The following is a 15,908-nucleotide window of genomic DNA, read 5'->3' as shown; positions in this document are numbered from 1 at the left end:
GTAGGTGGCAATTCTTAAAATAGAGCGCTCCATTTCAGGGCTGCGTTTCACAAAGAGTGAGTCAAGCCTGACATTTGTCTCCTCATTAGAAAGAAAGGTCTTTTGGAATGGAAAAGATGGGTTATAAAGAATACTAATTTCAACTTTCAAGCTTAGAGCTGCTCCTCTGGATGTTTGTTTTGGCAATTGCACTCTGGCTCCGTGGTCCCAGAGCAGAGATGGCAAGTCTCTGACTTTCTTCTCCACTGCTGAAAGCCATGTGTGGGCAATGGTGGCAGCGGGGTCCCTTTCATCTCCTTTTGCCTCCATTCCCTAATCATTTTCCACCTGAAACTGGACCACCCCTTGCTCATTGAGGTGAGCTGGGAAAGGTTAACATGGCTGTGACTGACTCAACTGCTGGTGCAGCAGGAAATTCCCCTCTGAGCCCATTGAGTAACTCTTGGTTTTGTTGAGGTTTGCTCATGGGCAGTGGGATACTTTGACCACATTGCAGGTAATCTGTGGCTCCGGGTGCCATGGCCATCGGTGGGGAACAGAGCACAGGGATGAGTCAGAGATGACAAACCTATTTCTGTGAGCTGTGTTACCTGCACCCCTCCAGGTCCTGCTGCACTGAGATGAAACAGAGGGGGGAAAGCCATCCATGTGCACAAAGGTTTTACCCGGAAAAGCTTTTTTCGGTTATTAAAAAAGCTTTAGTCTCTCTTGCTTTGTAGCCACTGCCTTTCACTATAACCACTCCAGATGTGGTCCAACTTCCTTCCTTAGCACAGCAGATGCCATTTTTCAGTGTTTAGCAGTGCAGATGAAAAATGGAGAGGAGAAAGTTCATAGAAAACAGGAAAGGGCGATCATGTTGCATTTACTTAGAAAAACTCATCTCCCTTTCCATTTATTCTGGTAGCTAACAGGGGAATAACTCAGTTAAATTACAAGGTGTCATTAATCTTTAGGAAATCTTGTAAGCGATGAACGGGTTTACTTGAAATGTGTACTTGGGTGATGAGTAATTTAATGTCATTATGACACAACTAAAGAGGTTCAGTGCGGATTTGAGGTTACACAGCCAGAGATGCCCCTTGCCATGGACACGTGGTCCTGTTACAGGATCAGGGAGGCTCCCAAGTATGAGCAGGGGGGGACCACAGAGCCACTGTGATTCACAGTGGTGCCCCTGAAACGAACTGCTGTGGCTTTTATTTGGATTTGCATCCTGGGAACATTGGATTGGGACACTTGGGACACCATCAAAACATGCAACAGTTGTAAAACCGGGGGAAGCCCCCACAGTTTGGTTCAAATGCGTGTGTTTCCAGAACAGACCCAATGCAGCCTCTCTCTTTGAAGACCTGGGTAGTCAAAGAGTCTGTATGAAACTAAGGTGGAAAGGAGGAAAACCTCTGTCAGAAAAAGGGGGTTGGAAAAAAACAATCGGCTGGGGAAAACTGAGCCTGGTTTTAGCTTTGCAGCAATTTTCCCTGTTGGCAGAGTGGTCAGTTAAAGGAAGTTTTGCTTGGATTTGCAGGACTGTCTTTGTTCAGCCAGCATTGTCCTCTGCTTGCTGAGAGCTGCTGAGGGACTGGCCACTCCGTGGAGCTCCTCCAGTCCCCAGCTGCAGAGCATTGGTGTGGTCTTTTCAATTACAGCACTTTCAGTAGATTATTTTTGTGCAACTCTACAGCACCACCAAGTCCTGCTTTTGGGTTTGCAGATTTTGGTTAGAAAATATCCACCCATCTGATTCTTGGGGACTTTGCATTGCTGCAAATACAACTCTGCTGTTTGGACAAAATGGGCAAAATCTCTCTAAGCAGTAGCAAAATTAGAGACATTTAACTCTGCAGCTGTCTTGGTTTGGAAAATGTGACCCTGTACTCTCATAGGTAGGGCTGGTTTGGAAAGAAAAGTTTACTCAGTGCAGTTTGCAATTTCTTTGACATTTGAATATAGTCATTACTTCATAAATCACTAGGGTGTGATTTTTTAACAAACTTTGTGTAATAGGGCCAAAAGAGGCTTTCCTGATCCCTGACATGACCAGCCCTGAGCCCACAGGGCTGTGGGAGTGTTGCTGGTGAAACTGGAGTGGTTTGGGTTTGTGCCTGCCCTTCAGCTAATGAGGCTCTGCCGTGATTCCCAGTCACAATGCCAGGAGCTGAGGAAGAGGAAACAGCTCGAGCTGCAGATCCTTTCTGAATCCATCCAGCGCTGGGAAGGAGAGGACATAAAAACAATGGGAAACATCATCTACATGTCCCAGGTTATGGTGCAGTGTGGAGGAAGTGAGGTGAGTGAAGCCAGGTCCTTCTCCTGGCTAAAGGCATTGTGTCCAAATACCCCCTTGCTCTCAGGATCAGTGACATGGGGCAACAGCTCCTCTCACTCCAGGCCAGGAAACTGCTGACAAATAATGGTGATAAATAATTTTACCTGGGGGAGAGCTGTGCAATGGGACTGTGCACATCTTTGGAGTGAGTCAGACACCCTGGGAGCTTAGCTTCAGGCCTTTAGTGTCACACTTTTGAAGCAAAAAAAAGATCTCAGTGTCATAAAGCACATTAATGTCCCTCTTTCTCCCCCATGACTTATTCTGAGAAAGGAGAGTGACTTGAAAGCATCCTGTGCACAGCACAGTGGCTGCTGTGACATCCCAGTCCAGAGCTGAATGTGCTTTGGAACTAACTGAAGGGATTCCTGTGCTACTGATCCTAATGTGTCACACCAGTGCTTGCCACCACCTTCACCAGTGGTGTTAAAGCAGTGCATACTGCATGCTTGGTGTGGGAAAGTGCCTGTTATCACTGAATTTCTTGATGTAGCAACTTTTCCCTGGGAAGACTTGTAATACAGGTTTGGGATGTGAGATGCTGGGAGACATAAGGTCTTCTGAGATGCTCTGCAATGATGGGAAGGGGATTAGCAGGATGCAGACAAAAATCTAATGCAGGAAAAACTAGTACAGAAATAAGACGCTGTAAAGAAAAAAAGCCCAAATAATTGGTTTGGGGGTGATCTGACAGGCTGTGATTCCAGCTGCAACAGGTTCAGTTTGCTGGAGGCAGGTGCTTGTGATGCATTGCAGACTGGACTAACCTAAATTCTTATCCCTGCAGGAGAAAGAAGAGCGGTATTTCTTGTTGTTTTCCAACGTTTTGCTGATGCTGTCTGCAAGCCCACGGATGAGTGGGTTCATCTATCAGGTAGGCATGCTTAATTTGAAGTTGCAAGGCATTTGGTGTAAAAAAGGAAATCAGATAGCTCTTATCAAATTCAAATCCTCTGCATCCTTCGAACTCTCTGTTGTGATGCAAATGCTGGGAACCAGGGCTTGGTTTTACCATGGGGACTTTCAGTGCCTTTGTCCTGCCAAGTGGTTAAGCAGCCTTTGGTAAGTGAATGCTGTGAAATTAGGAAAAAACAACCCGCATGTTGTCCTCTGTGCTGTTGTGAATGTGAAGTGTCCTGATCCAGCTGTCCACACAAACAGCCATCCAACTCTCAGTGAATATTTCACTACTATAAAGCCCCCTGTAAAGAGCCCAAAGTTTCCACTCCATGAGGTACCCCAAAACTGCATTTCTCATGTTTTACCATTTGAATGGCTGGAATCAGGCTCTTGGGAGCTTGGCTTTTCTCCAGCTGTCTGAAAACATCAATACTGTCAGGAAAAGGCTGCTCTTGTGTCGATGTGTCATTTGTCATAGAAAGGGAGATGGGAAAGATTTGGGAAGGATTTCGCTGGGTTTTCTGACTTGACCCACTAGTGGGAGTAAGGTGAGCAGGCAGTTCAGCATGCAAATCAGAGGGACAGGGAAGGCTTTCAGAAAAACCAGGGGAAGTTGATCCTTTTGACTTAACTGTAAAAAGGGTTTGCGCTGAGTGAAGGGAAAGGGCGGCAGATGAGCCGGGATGACTCAGTTGTCATGGGAGCCGCATCTCCGGGGTTTGACCTAGTTGTGCGGGGAAATCTAGATCCATACATTAAAGGAGACTCTTCCTGCAGTCTGAGGCTTCACAAATTAGTTTTAAATGGCGATTCCGAAAGAGAAAGGAATCAGCAGGAACAAGCAGAACAACACCTGCTGGGAAGCAGATGCAGACACTGACTCCTCTTCAATTCTCCCAGGGAAAGCTGCCTTTGACAGGAATGACACTGACAAAGCTGGAAGATGCTGAAGGGAACGAGCACATGTTTGAAATTGCAGGTCAGTAGGGCCCCTGCCTGGAGCCGTCCTCCCAGTCCAAACAACAGTTGCCACTGGAAGTACTGGTCCTCCTTCCTGAATCATGCTCTTCTTCTTGCCCTTTTACCGTGTGTTGTTTGAGTTTCTGAGCAACCTCCTCCCAGTGCCCTTGTGCTCTGCCTCTGGCTGCTTCTGGAGACTGGAGGGTTTTGTATGGGACAAATGCCCCACCCTAGTATCACTGCTCTGGGCTGTGTGCCTGTCTGTGTCCAGCATTGGTCCTTTGCAGCTCTGAGCACCTCATTTATTGACAGATTAGCAGCTCTGATCATCAGGAAGCTTTCCTAGTTTTCCTCATTTTTACTCGTCAGTGTATCTTGTTCCTATACACAGTCATTCATGCTCAGTGCCTGAGCTGCAGTGCAGCTGTCTGTGCTGGTGGCATTTGGTGTCAGGGTTCTGTTAATCAGGGAAATGTCATGTTTGCTTACTTTCAACATAAAGTAATTCTCAAACATTCATCTCACCAGTTCCTTTAGCTTTTCTGTGCAGTTCCCACTCTGGCTTTCAGTGGTTGCCTGGAGCAGGATGGGCAGTCACATCATCATTGTAGATGTGGTGCTTAGGGACACAATGTAGTGGTGGACCTGGCAGTGCTGGGTTAATGGTTGGACTCGATGATCTTAGAGGTCTTTTCCAACCTTAATATTTCTATGATTCTATGTTTCTGTCTTTGCCCTGGCCTTTTTGCAGCCACTGGGCTGTGCAAACTGAGGAGCCGCTTGCTGCTGCACTGAGCTGATCTCACCCCGTGTTTCCTCCTGGGTCTCTACCCTTTGATAAAGTCAGTTATTTAACCCTCTGCCACAGGGAACATGACAGAGCGGATCACTGTGTCCTGCAGCACCAGCCAGGACTTGCATGAATGGCTTGACCACCTGCAGAGGCTGACCAAAGGGACGTGCAGCACCGTCTCCAAGACGCAGTCCTGGAGCCCTCATTCGGTGAGTGTCACCTCCCCGCCCTCTCTGCTGCCCGGGCTCCTCAGTGCAGGCTGAGCTCTCTGTTTCAGCAATGCACCCTGATACTGAGGTAACATCCCGGCTGTAAGACACATCCTGCAGTTTTGTTTGTAACCATGTCATGCTTGTACCATTTTACATGTATCCTGCCCTATGTTTGTTGCAACTTAGACATCTCAGAGTTCACAGTGAACCCTTGTCCATCCCACTTCTCTACAATGTTTGGTGGTTAACAGTCTTTGTTTGCTTCTCATCTATTTTCTCAGACATTTAGTTCAGCTGGGCAGATCCGTGGACCTCTGGAACCGCCCAAGATCCTCAAGCCCTGGAGCTTGAGCTGCCTCCGTCCTGCTCCTCCGCTCAGACCGTCGGCAGCGTTGAGTTACAAAGAGGTAATCATCTCACCTGCCTGTGCAGGACCCTGATTTCACACAATCCCTAGAGCTTGTGTCCAGTTTTCTTATGCCACAGCGAGGGCACAGAAGTATGGGTTCCTGGGGATGTTGGGAGAAATGACTGCCAGGTTTGGCCCCAGTCCTGCGATGGATGCTGGTTGCTGCACCGGGCTTTGTGCTACAAGGGACTCACGAGCATGTGTGTTTGCAGGTTGGATGTTTGCTGTTGGCTGCTGTAGCCAGTGCCCTCAGCTGCTGGATGTCACCAATCCTGCAGCAGGGTGTCCCATCAAGCGCTGTCCTTTGGCAATGCCATGGTGGAGCTGTCTCCTCTCCTCCTCCTGCCTTGATCTGAGCTGTGGGCTGGGAGCTGGCTCCCTGCCGGGATGTGTTCCAGCTCTAGCCGTACCCGTGGCTCAGCACTGCAGGACTGAGAAGCAAAGCTGCACCAAGAGGAAGAGGCAAAAGGCCTGCTCATGTTTCTTGTGTCTTTCACCTTGTTTTGGTGGCTGGAACAAGGCTCTCTGCAGCAGCCATGGGCCTTGACCCTCCTTCACCACCCACCCGATGTTTTACACAGCGATGCCCTGCTGGGAGGCAGCAGCCTGAGGGATCACTTCCCCTGCAGGAACCCCAAGCCTCGGAGCTCAGAGGTGTGGGGAAACCCAAAATACAGCCCAGCTCTGATTCTCACCCCACACCACAAATGTGGTGCTCTTCTTCCCTACCTCATGTTAAACTTTTGGGATTACTCACCAGTAACTTGGGTAATGTTCCCCGTACTGAGTGAGCACTCTGGATCTGAGTCAGCTGCCTTTCTTGGTACAGCAGCCCTGGGAGCGTCACTGCCCGTGCTCCCAGTGGGGATGGGGAGGGGGTCTTGGACCCCCTCACCCCACCAGCACTCAGGGATGGAAAGCCCAGTAGCCAGGGGGCTGTGGGTCCACTGATTCAGGCAGAGATTTTAGTTAGCCTCATCATATTTTGTTGCATTTTATTTCTTACAATTTGTAAAAGAACGCATTTCAGTTTGGGAATTAAATTGTTCAAATACCAGCTGAGAGGACTGAAAATGACCTGTAGTCTTTGCATGGTCCAAGTCCCAAACAGAGACTAAACCGTTTCTTGCTTGTGTGGTGAATTAAAATATATGAAGAGGCTTGAGGTAGAGGAGAAATTTTTCTGTGTGAAAAACCACAGATTGAGTGATATGATTAATACTACAGTCCTTTGCAGTTTCTTGTCCCCTGCCACACATAGCAGGAGTTAAACTCTCTGTGTGGAAACCAGAGGAGAGGTTTTTGCCATAGAGGCCGAGCAGGCGGAGAGCCCCTAGGGGCGGAATGCTGGATGGTATCCTGGGAGTTGTCAAAGGACCAAAAATATCATTTTCATGGGAACAGGCTGTGCTGGCCAGTTGGTGGAGAACCAAAGGCCAACATGTCCAGCAGATCTGGGCAGGCACAGCCTGGTACCCAGTCAGTCCAGTCTGAGCCCCCTTCTCAGGGGAGGGACTCGTGGACATGAGTCTGTGATGACAAATGGGAAATAAGTTCTGTTGTCCCAAGCAGATCCTCATCTGCCTCGTCCCTCTCTCTGGGGTGCTCAATCACTAAGGGGAATCCCTATTCCACTGTATTTTATTTTTTTTTAATTTAAAGTAGGGCACAAAACAAACTATGCAAACAGCTCCATGCAAGTCACCTTCCTATAATGAAGATAAAATAAAGAAATACAAACTTAAAGATTATTTGCAGGGAAGTGAGTGGGAGAGTTTGATTAAAAGGTTAGAGATTTTCAGACATCCATGTTACTTTAATTGGCTTCTGGTAGTGTAGGATGGGATGGCATAGTCTTGTGCATTTCCTCATACCTTGCTGTGCTCAGGAAACCCCAGACCCTGCTTGCGTACTGCACCTCACTCTTGTTATTTCCATTGAAATTGGGTCATTTTTCCTGTTCTGTTTCCAGTAATCATTTGAAATAACAGAACAGGTAAGTTCTGTGGGTAAAACAATGTGTCTGGATTCAAGTTAGCAAAGGAAAAAAGATTTACCAATCATTTCTTCTGCCACTTCTTTTTTTTTTTAAACTGGCTGCTTTGCATTAAGTGAAAGATTTATAACTTCAGGATTTTGCTGGTCAGACCTGCAGGAGAGCTGTGTGGCTCCCTGGACAGAACATCCCAGGGATAGGACCCTCCACAGGGTGTGTAGGGAGCTCCCCATCCTTCCAGCAGAGCAGGGAGATGCTGCAGCACTGATGCCTGATGTAGTCAGTTCTCCAGCGAGGCTGGCAGGTCCCCTTTGAGAAGATGCAGTCCTGGGAGGCTGTCACCAGGGTGGGCAGAGCATCCTGCCATCCTGGCTGCGGTTGAGGCCAGCAGGACTGGTGTTGAGCACGGGGCAGACCCCGAGCTGCTCCCCAGGGCTTGGATGGAGCCAGACACACGGGGGTCTGGCATTTGTAAGCATCATTTTAGGCAACCAACATCCACAGACACCCACTACTAACAGGAGGCATGTTCTCTGTGTGTTTAGAGTGTATTAATGCCCACTTACCATGCGTTTCACATGTAATTTTTTTCAGTTTTGCATGACACCGTGCTCCTTTGCATGTTGATAGTGCTCTAAAACCAGTACACAGAGGGTTTGCCGCATTAATCGCAAGACTAACATTTAAATGTGTTTTAGAATTGTGAATTTAATGGACTTGGTCAATAAAATCATCAGTCTCTCACACTCATCTTCTCTTTCTTTGCATATTCATTGTAGAGGATGTCTTATATCTTAAAGGTAAGGGTAGATACATCTCTTTGGCTTATCGTGGCAAAGAATGCTCGTTCCTGTTCATGCTTCTTATGCTTGCATGACCCTAATTTTGCCTGGCTGTATCAGTAAGTTATTGTGAGAGTCAGTAGCAACTGGCAAATATATTTTGAGATAACTCTCAAGAAGGATTTAGTATTACGGTACTTAAACTTCCTGGCATGCCTCTTCTCCTGCTTTAAATCCCTACTGCATGTAACCTACTAATACACTAATTCTCTCCAAATCAGCAAGACTTGTAACTGAGTGAAGGAGATAAAAGCTTGTGTTTCTTACTCGTGGAGTCATAGCAAACACTAACTTTGTGTGTGTTTGTGTGTTCTCTGTGTATGTATGTGGGGGATTTATACTCTCAAACAAATTGTGGGCATTTAGAAGCAGTGTTATTTGCCAACTCTTATATTAGAAATCAAATCAAGTCAATGGAATAAACAACATTTTAGGGTTTTCTAGCACAGACCGCAGAGTTGGTAAGCAGACTAAAAGTGCTTAGTATGTATTTGAATTCTTTGGCTAAAGGATTTTAGACACGGGTTGAATTTGCTAGAGGAGCCTGTCCTGGCCCAACCCTGCAGGTACAATTCCCACTGCTGTTCCAGGAAGCAGTGGGTCACAACTGGCACACGGGAAAGGCAAACCCCATCATTTTCCCCGACTTTATCGTTGTCTGCTTTGTAGTTCTCTAACATGTTGTGTGTAACAGAGATAACTGCACCGGCTGCGCTGCTCCGCTGTCCGAGCTGCCTGTGGGTCTGGGTACACACAAGTGTCTGTTTCTCTGTAGGATTCCAGCAAAAGCCCAAAAACAATGAAGAAGTTTCTTCCAAAAAGGAAAACTGAAAGAAAGCCATCTGATGAAGAGTTTGTTATTCGTAAAAGTAAGTGTTGCTCAGAAAAGCTGTGGTTGCCCCATCCCTGGCAGCGTTTAAGGCCAGGTTGGACGGGGCTTGGAGCAACCTGGTCTAGTGAAAGGTGACCCTGCCCATGGCAGGGGTTCAGACTGAATGATCTTTAAGGTCCCTTCCAACCCAAATTGTTCTATGATTCTATTTTTCTTTTATTTCTGGAGGTTTCTGTGTTTTCAGTGATCTCCATGGGACTTTGAGGACACCCTTTCTTTACAGGCAGGGTGCTCTCACTGTGATGAGCCCACATGCTGCTGAGCAGGGCAGGCTTCTGGAGGTGCACTGGTCCTCAGCCTCTGACAGATCCCCTCCTCCCCTCCCAGTTATGACTGCTACACATGCCACCACCCTCCTTGTGATTGCTACCACAAGGTCACAGGTTGTGGGTTGGTCTTGTTCTGGGTATGAAACCAGGGAACTGCTCCCAAGTAGTTAAAAACTGCAGTAAAACTGCACATCAGGAGTGGCCAAAATACGTCTAAGAGCTGGGACAAACCTGGCCACACCAGCAAGTCCTAGAGTAGTTTACATGGGGAATCAGGGAACAAAAAAAGCCCAAATCCTGCCACGGTGTTCACCTGCAAAGAGGGGTGTCCTGACAGCTTCCTGAAGCCCACTTGGGACATTCCTCCGGGGCTTAACATGAAGGGCCGTGGGCACCCAGGCCATGGTCAATCTGCAGCGTGCAGCTCTCCCTCGAAAAACAGCACTGAGAGGGGGCTGGAAATTAAGTCTTCGTGTTTCCAAGTCCTGCTCTGGTGCTGATGTACCAGAGCCCCCATACCAGGGCTGCTTTGCCTGCCCATCTCCCAGCACTGCCTGCACCCAAAGTCAGGCATCACCCCCTGGGTTTTGCTGAAATGAGCAGCCAGAAGTGCGTTTTCATCCCATTTAGTCATGGTGCTCAATGCCACACAGGCCCAAAAATGCAAAGGACCTCAAAAGAGAATTGAACAAAGTCCCAGATAGAGTGTCAGCCATGGAAACAACACAATCTTCTCTTAAGGGGCTTGGGAGCAAAGGCTGGGAGAGATGAGGCCGGAGCACCTTGGTTTTTGTGCGAGCTGTTGTTTGCAATGTTTTACAGGTACTGCTGCGCTGGAGGAAGATGCTCAGATCCTGAAGGTGATCGAGGCATACTGTACTGGGGCAGGCTTCCAGCAAGCTCTCAGCTCAGGTGGGCACACAACCAGATTATTTAGTTCATACTCTGCCCACAACACTGATAACCCCTCTGGGAAAAAACAGATGTTGCATCATACAGCAATGAGGCTCATGCTAGGAAACTGTGTGGTGCTCAGTCTTCGAGATAAGGGAGCTTTATCTGCCTGGTGGTTTAGTTGCCATTGTTTTTCTTCTAAACACAGAGAAGAAGCAGGTAGGAGGGCAGATGAGACACTGCTATTTCACCAGTGATTACCTGATGGTAATCTCAGGTTGCTTATAGCTTTAGAAAGGAAGCATGAATATTATCTCTCAATCAGCTGCATGTTTAAGAACAAGCAGCTTCATAAGAACCTAACATCTTCAACTCTGGAAATATAACTATTTATCATTGCTGCTGAGATGTCAAATTAAATCACTGACCTGTCAAATAATGGTACATTTAAAAAAGGGAGGCCACAGTTCTTCTGGGAGCTCTTGCCCCTAATCGAATGGTTTCATTTATAAGTCATGATGTAACTTTAGATGCAATGAGCACTCTTGAAAACTTTCCACTTGCTGCTGTAGCTCGGGGATGTACCAGTCTGCACTTAGCCATGGCAGGGAGCTGATGTCTCCAGGCTGCCCCAGGCTCACAGCGGAGCAGGGAGAACGAGGGCTCCTGTCTCCAGAGCAGGGTGGGCACCAGGGAAATTTCCCCCTTTTTCTTCCTGATGAACAATTCTTGTACACAGGCTCCCGTAAAGACTCCATCCCCCAAGTCCTTCTTCCTGAGGAAGAGAAAATCATCATAGAGGAAACACGAAGCAATGGCCAGACAGTCACGGAGGAAAAGTAAGTGTGGTTGCCCTCCACCTGCAGATCCCCATGTTACTTTTCGGAAAGGCATTGAAAACCAATGCCTTCTCCTTCTGTGTCCCCACAGAGGAGCAGGGCTGGTGTCACTGACTGCTGCCTTAGTTCTGGCAAAGAACCACCGGGCAATTTCAGTTGCTGTTTTGTCCCTTTTAAGGGCAGAGCTGCCTTCCCAACTGCCCTGACCTGGCTGTATCCCTATGGATACTCCCTCTGGGAGTCTGGATCCCCAGTTTATGGCTTATCCGGATGTAGTTAATGGGGTCAGGGAGGACAGAACCAAACAAGTGACTCTTTTTTTTTTTAACTACTGACATGCTGGGCTGCTGCTGCCCCGGGGGAGCCTGCCTGGCACCCTGCCTGTGAGTGCTCCCAGCCTGTTCCAGAGCTTCTGCATCTGGGTGACTGTGTTGATCTCCTCCCTTTCCAACCCAGATGGTGCATTCCTTTCATGTTTGGTTTTTTGCAGCATAACCTCAAGGAATCAAGCTGCTTTACAAAAGATTCTCAGGCATTTCCATGTTTAAAGACATTGTTATTTATTGCTGTAGCATAAACAAGGAAGCCAAAGCCACAGACCATTGTTAATAACTTAAAGACAGCAGAACAAGGTATTGAAGTTTGAGAAAAGAGCCCTGAGTTTTGGACCAGTGGCCTATCAATGCTCCTGGGCTGTGTTTCCAGAGTCCCTTTACAGGCAGCAACCTGATGCTTGTGAAGCAGAAGCTGGAAGCACCTTCCCAGTCAGTGCCTGGGTCATGACAGCTCCTGTGCTGTCACTGTTTTCCTGCACACCAACTCTTCTTTTTTTTTTTTTCATTTTTTTTCAGGAGCCTTGTTGACACAGTTTATGCACTGAAAGATGAAGTCAAAGAGCTAAAGCAGGTAATTTGAGTGGGATTGTTTGTGCTGGGAGTTGAGCAAAAGCCAGTCAGGCTGTGCTGAGTCATCCTTGACTGGTCGGTGCCCAGGAAAAGTCCTGCTGATGCTGGTCCCACCCTGCAGCTCCCTGAATGAACATTAGTTTTCTTCTGATTTAGCTCCTTCAATCACAGAATCATAGAATCTTCAAGGTTTTAAAAGACCTTGAGGATCATTTAGTGCAACTGTCAACCCAGAACCACATTCACCACTAAACCATGTTCACAAGTGCCACATCCACACATTCTATGAACAACTCCAGGAATGGTGACTCCACCACTTCCCTGTTCCAGTGCTTGACAACCCTTTCTGTGAAGAAATTTTTCCTAATATCCAATCTAAATCTCCCCTGGCACAACCGGAGGCCATTTCCTCTCATTCTCCATGCAATTACTTGAGCACCAAAAACCACAGGAGGGAAGGAGTAGCTGCTCTTGTGGTAACATGAAACTTTCCCCCTATTCTAAAAGCTCTTTCAACTTGACTGTCCATACAGGGGTCTGGTGGATACCAGTTCTTATAGACTCAGAGAAAATATGTCCTCCACCCTCCAGCACCAAGCCTGGAGGTGGGAGAAACCACCCCAGGAGAAGAGAGTTCTTCAACCCAGGCTAAAATTACATTTCTAGGGAGGATGTTTCTTCCTGATTAAAGTCAGGAGACTTTTTTGCAGGTCTGTGAGGTAGTAAGGATCTGTTTGGGTTAATTGTGGTCCAGTCTACTTATATTCTCATCCTCAGAAGCTCCTACCAAATGTCCCTGATATTTCATCACCTCTGAGGCACCAGGCAGCAGGCACATGGAAGTACCTCATTGCATCAAGTGCCTGGGCATTAACTGCGTCTTTATTCCTTCATTTCTCACCTTGCAGGAGAACAAAAGGATGAAACAGTGTTTGGAGGAAGAGCTAAAATCCAGGAAGGACTTGGAGAAGCTGGTTAGAAGGCTGCTGAAGCAGACAGACGAGTGTGGCAGGGAGGACACGGGGCGCAAGTCGTCCCTGATCGCCTGAATTCGGGGAGAAGCTGCTGGCAGTGGTGTGTGACCTCAGGTGTTTTTTGGGAAGCGGAACTGGATCCTTTGCCTCTTCTTGCTCCTTATTTTGTTGGTTTGGGGAATTTTGTTACCAAAAAAAAAAAAAAAGTCATAGAGAAAAAAAAAATAGTTTTTCTTCCATCCAGTAAGGAAATAAAGCAGAAACAATCGATCACAAGTAAACCAGTAAGCAAGCGGTCCATGATTCACAATTCATCTGCAGCAACTAATACCTCATCGTACCTGCTACTGGGAGCAAATACAAACTCTGCTGATGATTACTGCTCACAAAGGCTTGGGCAGCAGTTTCCTAGAGGAAGCTTAGGCACTTTTTAATGCTTTCATTCTTTTCAAAAGCACCGGTACCTATTTATTGAATGAAAACATTATTGAGGTGGCATTGAGCAGAAACCAAAAAGCACCATGCTCCTCTTTTCAGAATCACAACTGGGGAAGCTTTTCCCATTCACCTTCTTTTTCCCCATTAGTTGACTGTAGCGAACTAGAGCCCAGCAATACTGTGGTTCCTGTGTGGCCTTGATACTGATTAAAATGTGCAATTAACATGAAGACATTTGAACTCCCTGGGGAGGTCAGATCTGGAGCACCTGTCAGAGCGCATGGGAAGGTGTGTTGCACAGTGCTGCCTCCTTACAGCTCGTGATTAGCACAACAGGTAACTGCTGTTCTGCCCCCCATCCCGTTTCTTATGCATGACCTAAAACTCCTACCCCCCTGCTTTGTTTTCACATTGAGTGTCCAGGTATCCTAGGAGATTATAGTTTTGCTGCGCTTCCCCTTGCAGGACGTGCTTTTCTCTGTATGAAATGTAAACACTGCTTGACAACAACAAAACAACCCCAAATGTGCTGATTCCTGCTCCCTCCTGCCCACGTTAGGCTCTCCATCACTCCTTCCCAAAGGCTGGGAATGTAGCCAATGGCCACTTCTCCCCCCATCGCCCCAAAGGGGCTCTCTGCTAGAGAAAAGGAACTTTCTCTTGGAATAGGAAAGGTATTTATGCTTTGACAAGAGCTGGAACGCTTCTGGGAAAAGGATGTGCAACACCCTTCCAGATCCCTGCACAGCTCCTCGAACACAGCACACAGGCAACATGCATATGTATCAGCTATCTTCATCTTATTTGGTGTTATACCCTAGTTTAGAACTGATGTTTTCCTTCCTTCCTTAACAGCATTATAAAAATAACCTTCTGTTAAAGTTAATGATAAGTCTTATTTATCTCACAGGGCAGCATGGTCCCAGGGTGTGCAAAGGCACCACAGATCATTACAGTCACACCGTTACGTTGGTCATGAAGGACATAACAGAGGCAATAATTACAACTCTCTCCTTGCCATTAAAATTCAGCCAGGACATAGCAAATGGTGTTCAGGGAGAAATAGACTCAAGAAGATCATAAGGAGTGTAATAAGAAACGCTCTTTAAGCTGTTTCTAGGACAAAACAGAGGTCTGGCTACATATGCCATGCCCAGAGCATCCCAGCTGGATGGCAGCTCCCCACATCCCCACCCAGCACACAGTTGAGTGGTTTGGTCAGCAGTTGAGCCCTAGTGTTCCTGTTAATCATTTTCCAGGAAAAGGACCTTTGCTGCACATTCTGCTGCCCTGGGATGCCATGCCCAGACACCTCAGCACTGTCTGGTCCTGCTGCCTGCCCAAAGCTGGGCTGGGAACTGGGCTTGCAACATTCAGCCAGTGCAAGGAAGCAAACCAAGGACCCTTTACACTCCGGGGAGAAGGTAGAAATGTGTCCTCGCTGCCCCCAGGTTTAGTTGAAACCCGTGCTGTGTACATATGCATGTTTGTGAGATGTAATGTGATGGAGGGCACACTGGGACTTTTTGGATCAAGCGTTTTGTCAAGAGCTAGAAGCCAAAAAAAGACAAGAAAATAAAAAGGAAAAGAAGCCATGCCGGATGGACAGCAATGTTTCCATATTTACTTTGTTTACAGTGCTTTGTAAATAGGTTCCAGTGAGTCTGTCTTTAGATGGATGTTGTGTCAGCTGCCTTCCAGTTTATCTTTGTCATGTAGGTTTATTTACTGTAACTACTTATGCAAGTTCAACTTTTCTAACATGTTTTTATTTTGAACAGTTTTTTAATTGACATTTTCAACAAATAAAGAAGGATAAAAGTCTCTTCTTAGCCCTCGGTGCTGCTTCCTTTGTTTCCGTCATGAAAGCAAAGCCAGGACTTGCTCTGGGCATCGCTGATTTGCTCAAAATGCCCGTGGCTGCATCGTCCTGCCTCTGATTTACTGGATGCTGGTAGGGATACAGGAGAAAAGGGTGATGCTGGCACTTGGGCTGTTTATTCCCACCATCACCCAGACCTGCAGCAGGGAAGGGCTCCTGCTCCCAGGGGAAGAAGATACACTTTCATCCCTCAGGCCCTGCATGCACTCTGCTCACAGGGATGCTTTATGGAGAACAGGCTGCTCTCTGCTGCACCAGCCAGCTGCTGTAGATAAGTGACTTCCTGCCTGTTTGAGATTATTTTTTCTTTTTAGTTTAGTGTGTTCTTTTCTGGGGATTAGGTGTGGTGACAGGATTTCCTTTGGTCTACCACT

At 47.1% G+C, this 15,908-nt stretch overlaps 1 protein-coding gene across 3 annotated transcripts in view; it reads left to right on the top strand.

The window, feature by feature from the left end:
• ARHGEF6 (Rac/Cdc42 guanine nucleotide exchange factor 6) overlaps positions 1 to 15,480 on the top strand; it is a 40,414-nt gene extending 24,934 nt beyond the window's left edge. For 2 of the 3 annotated variants that reach the window (XM_017818669.1, XM_017818684.1), the window contains 11 exons: positions 2,144 to 2,290; positions 3,117 to 3,203; positions 4,130 to 4,208; positions 5,058 to 5,191; positions 5,476 to 5,601; positions 8,379 to 8,399; positions 9,217 to 9,310; positions 10,425 to 10,514; positions 11,236 to 11,335; positions 12,187 to 12,241; positions 13,149 to 15,480. In XM_017818669.1, the coding sequence (XP_017674158.1) occupies positions 2,144 to 2,290; positions 3,117 to 3,203; positions 4,130 to 4,208; positions 5,058 to 5,191; positions 5,476 to 5,601; positions 8,379 to 8,399; positions 9,217 to 9,310; positions 10,425 to 10,514; positions 11,236 to 11,335; positions 12,187 to 12,241; positions 13,149 to 13,289 (1,074 nt within the window). In that variant the 3' untranslated portion in view covers positions 13,290 to 15,480. The remainder of the gene's footprint in view (positions 1 to 2,143; positions 2,291 to 3,116; positions 3,204 to 4,129; positions 4,209 to 5,057; positions 5,192 to 5,475; positions 5,602 to 8,378; positions 8,400 to 9,216; positions 9,311 to 10,424; positions 10,515 to 11,235; positions 11,336 to 12,186; positions 12,242 to 13,148) is intronic. The other variant, XM_017818678.1, reaches the window with a different exon arrangement.
• The last annotated feature ends 428 nt before the right edge of the window (positions 15,481 to 15,908 follow it).

The sequence above is a fragment of the Lepidothrix coronata genome, unplaced genomic scaffold (assembly GCF_001604755.1).
Source record: "Lepidothrix coronata isolate B3197 unplaced genomic scaffold, Lepidothrix_coronata-1.0 Scaffold2, whole genome shotgun sequence".
NCBI classification, from domain to species: domain Eukaryota; kingdom Metazoa; phylum Chordata; class Aves; order Passeriformes; family Pipridae; genus Lepidothrix; species Lepidothrix coronata.
This window is presented reverse-complemented; position numbering and strand designations above follow the sequence as displayed.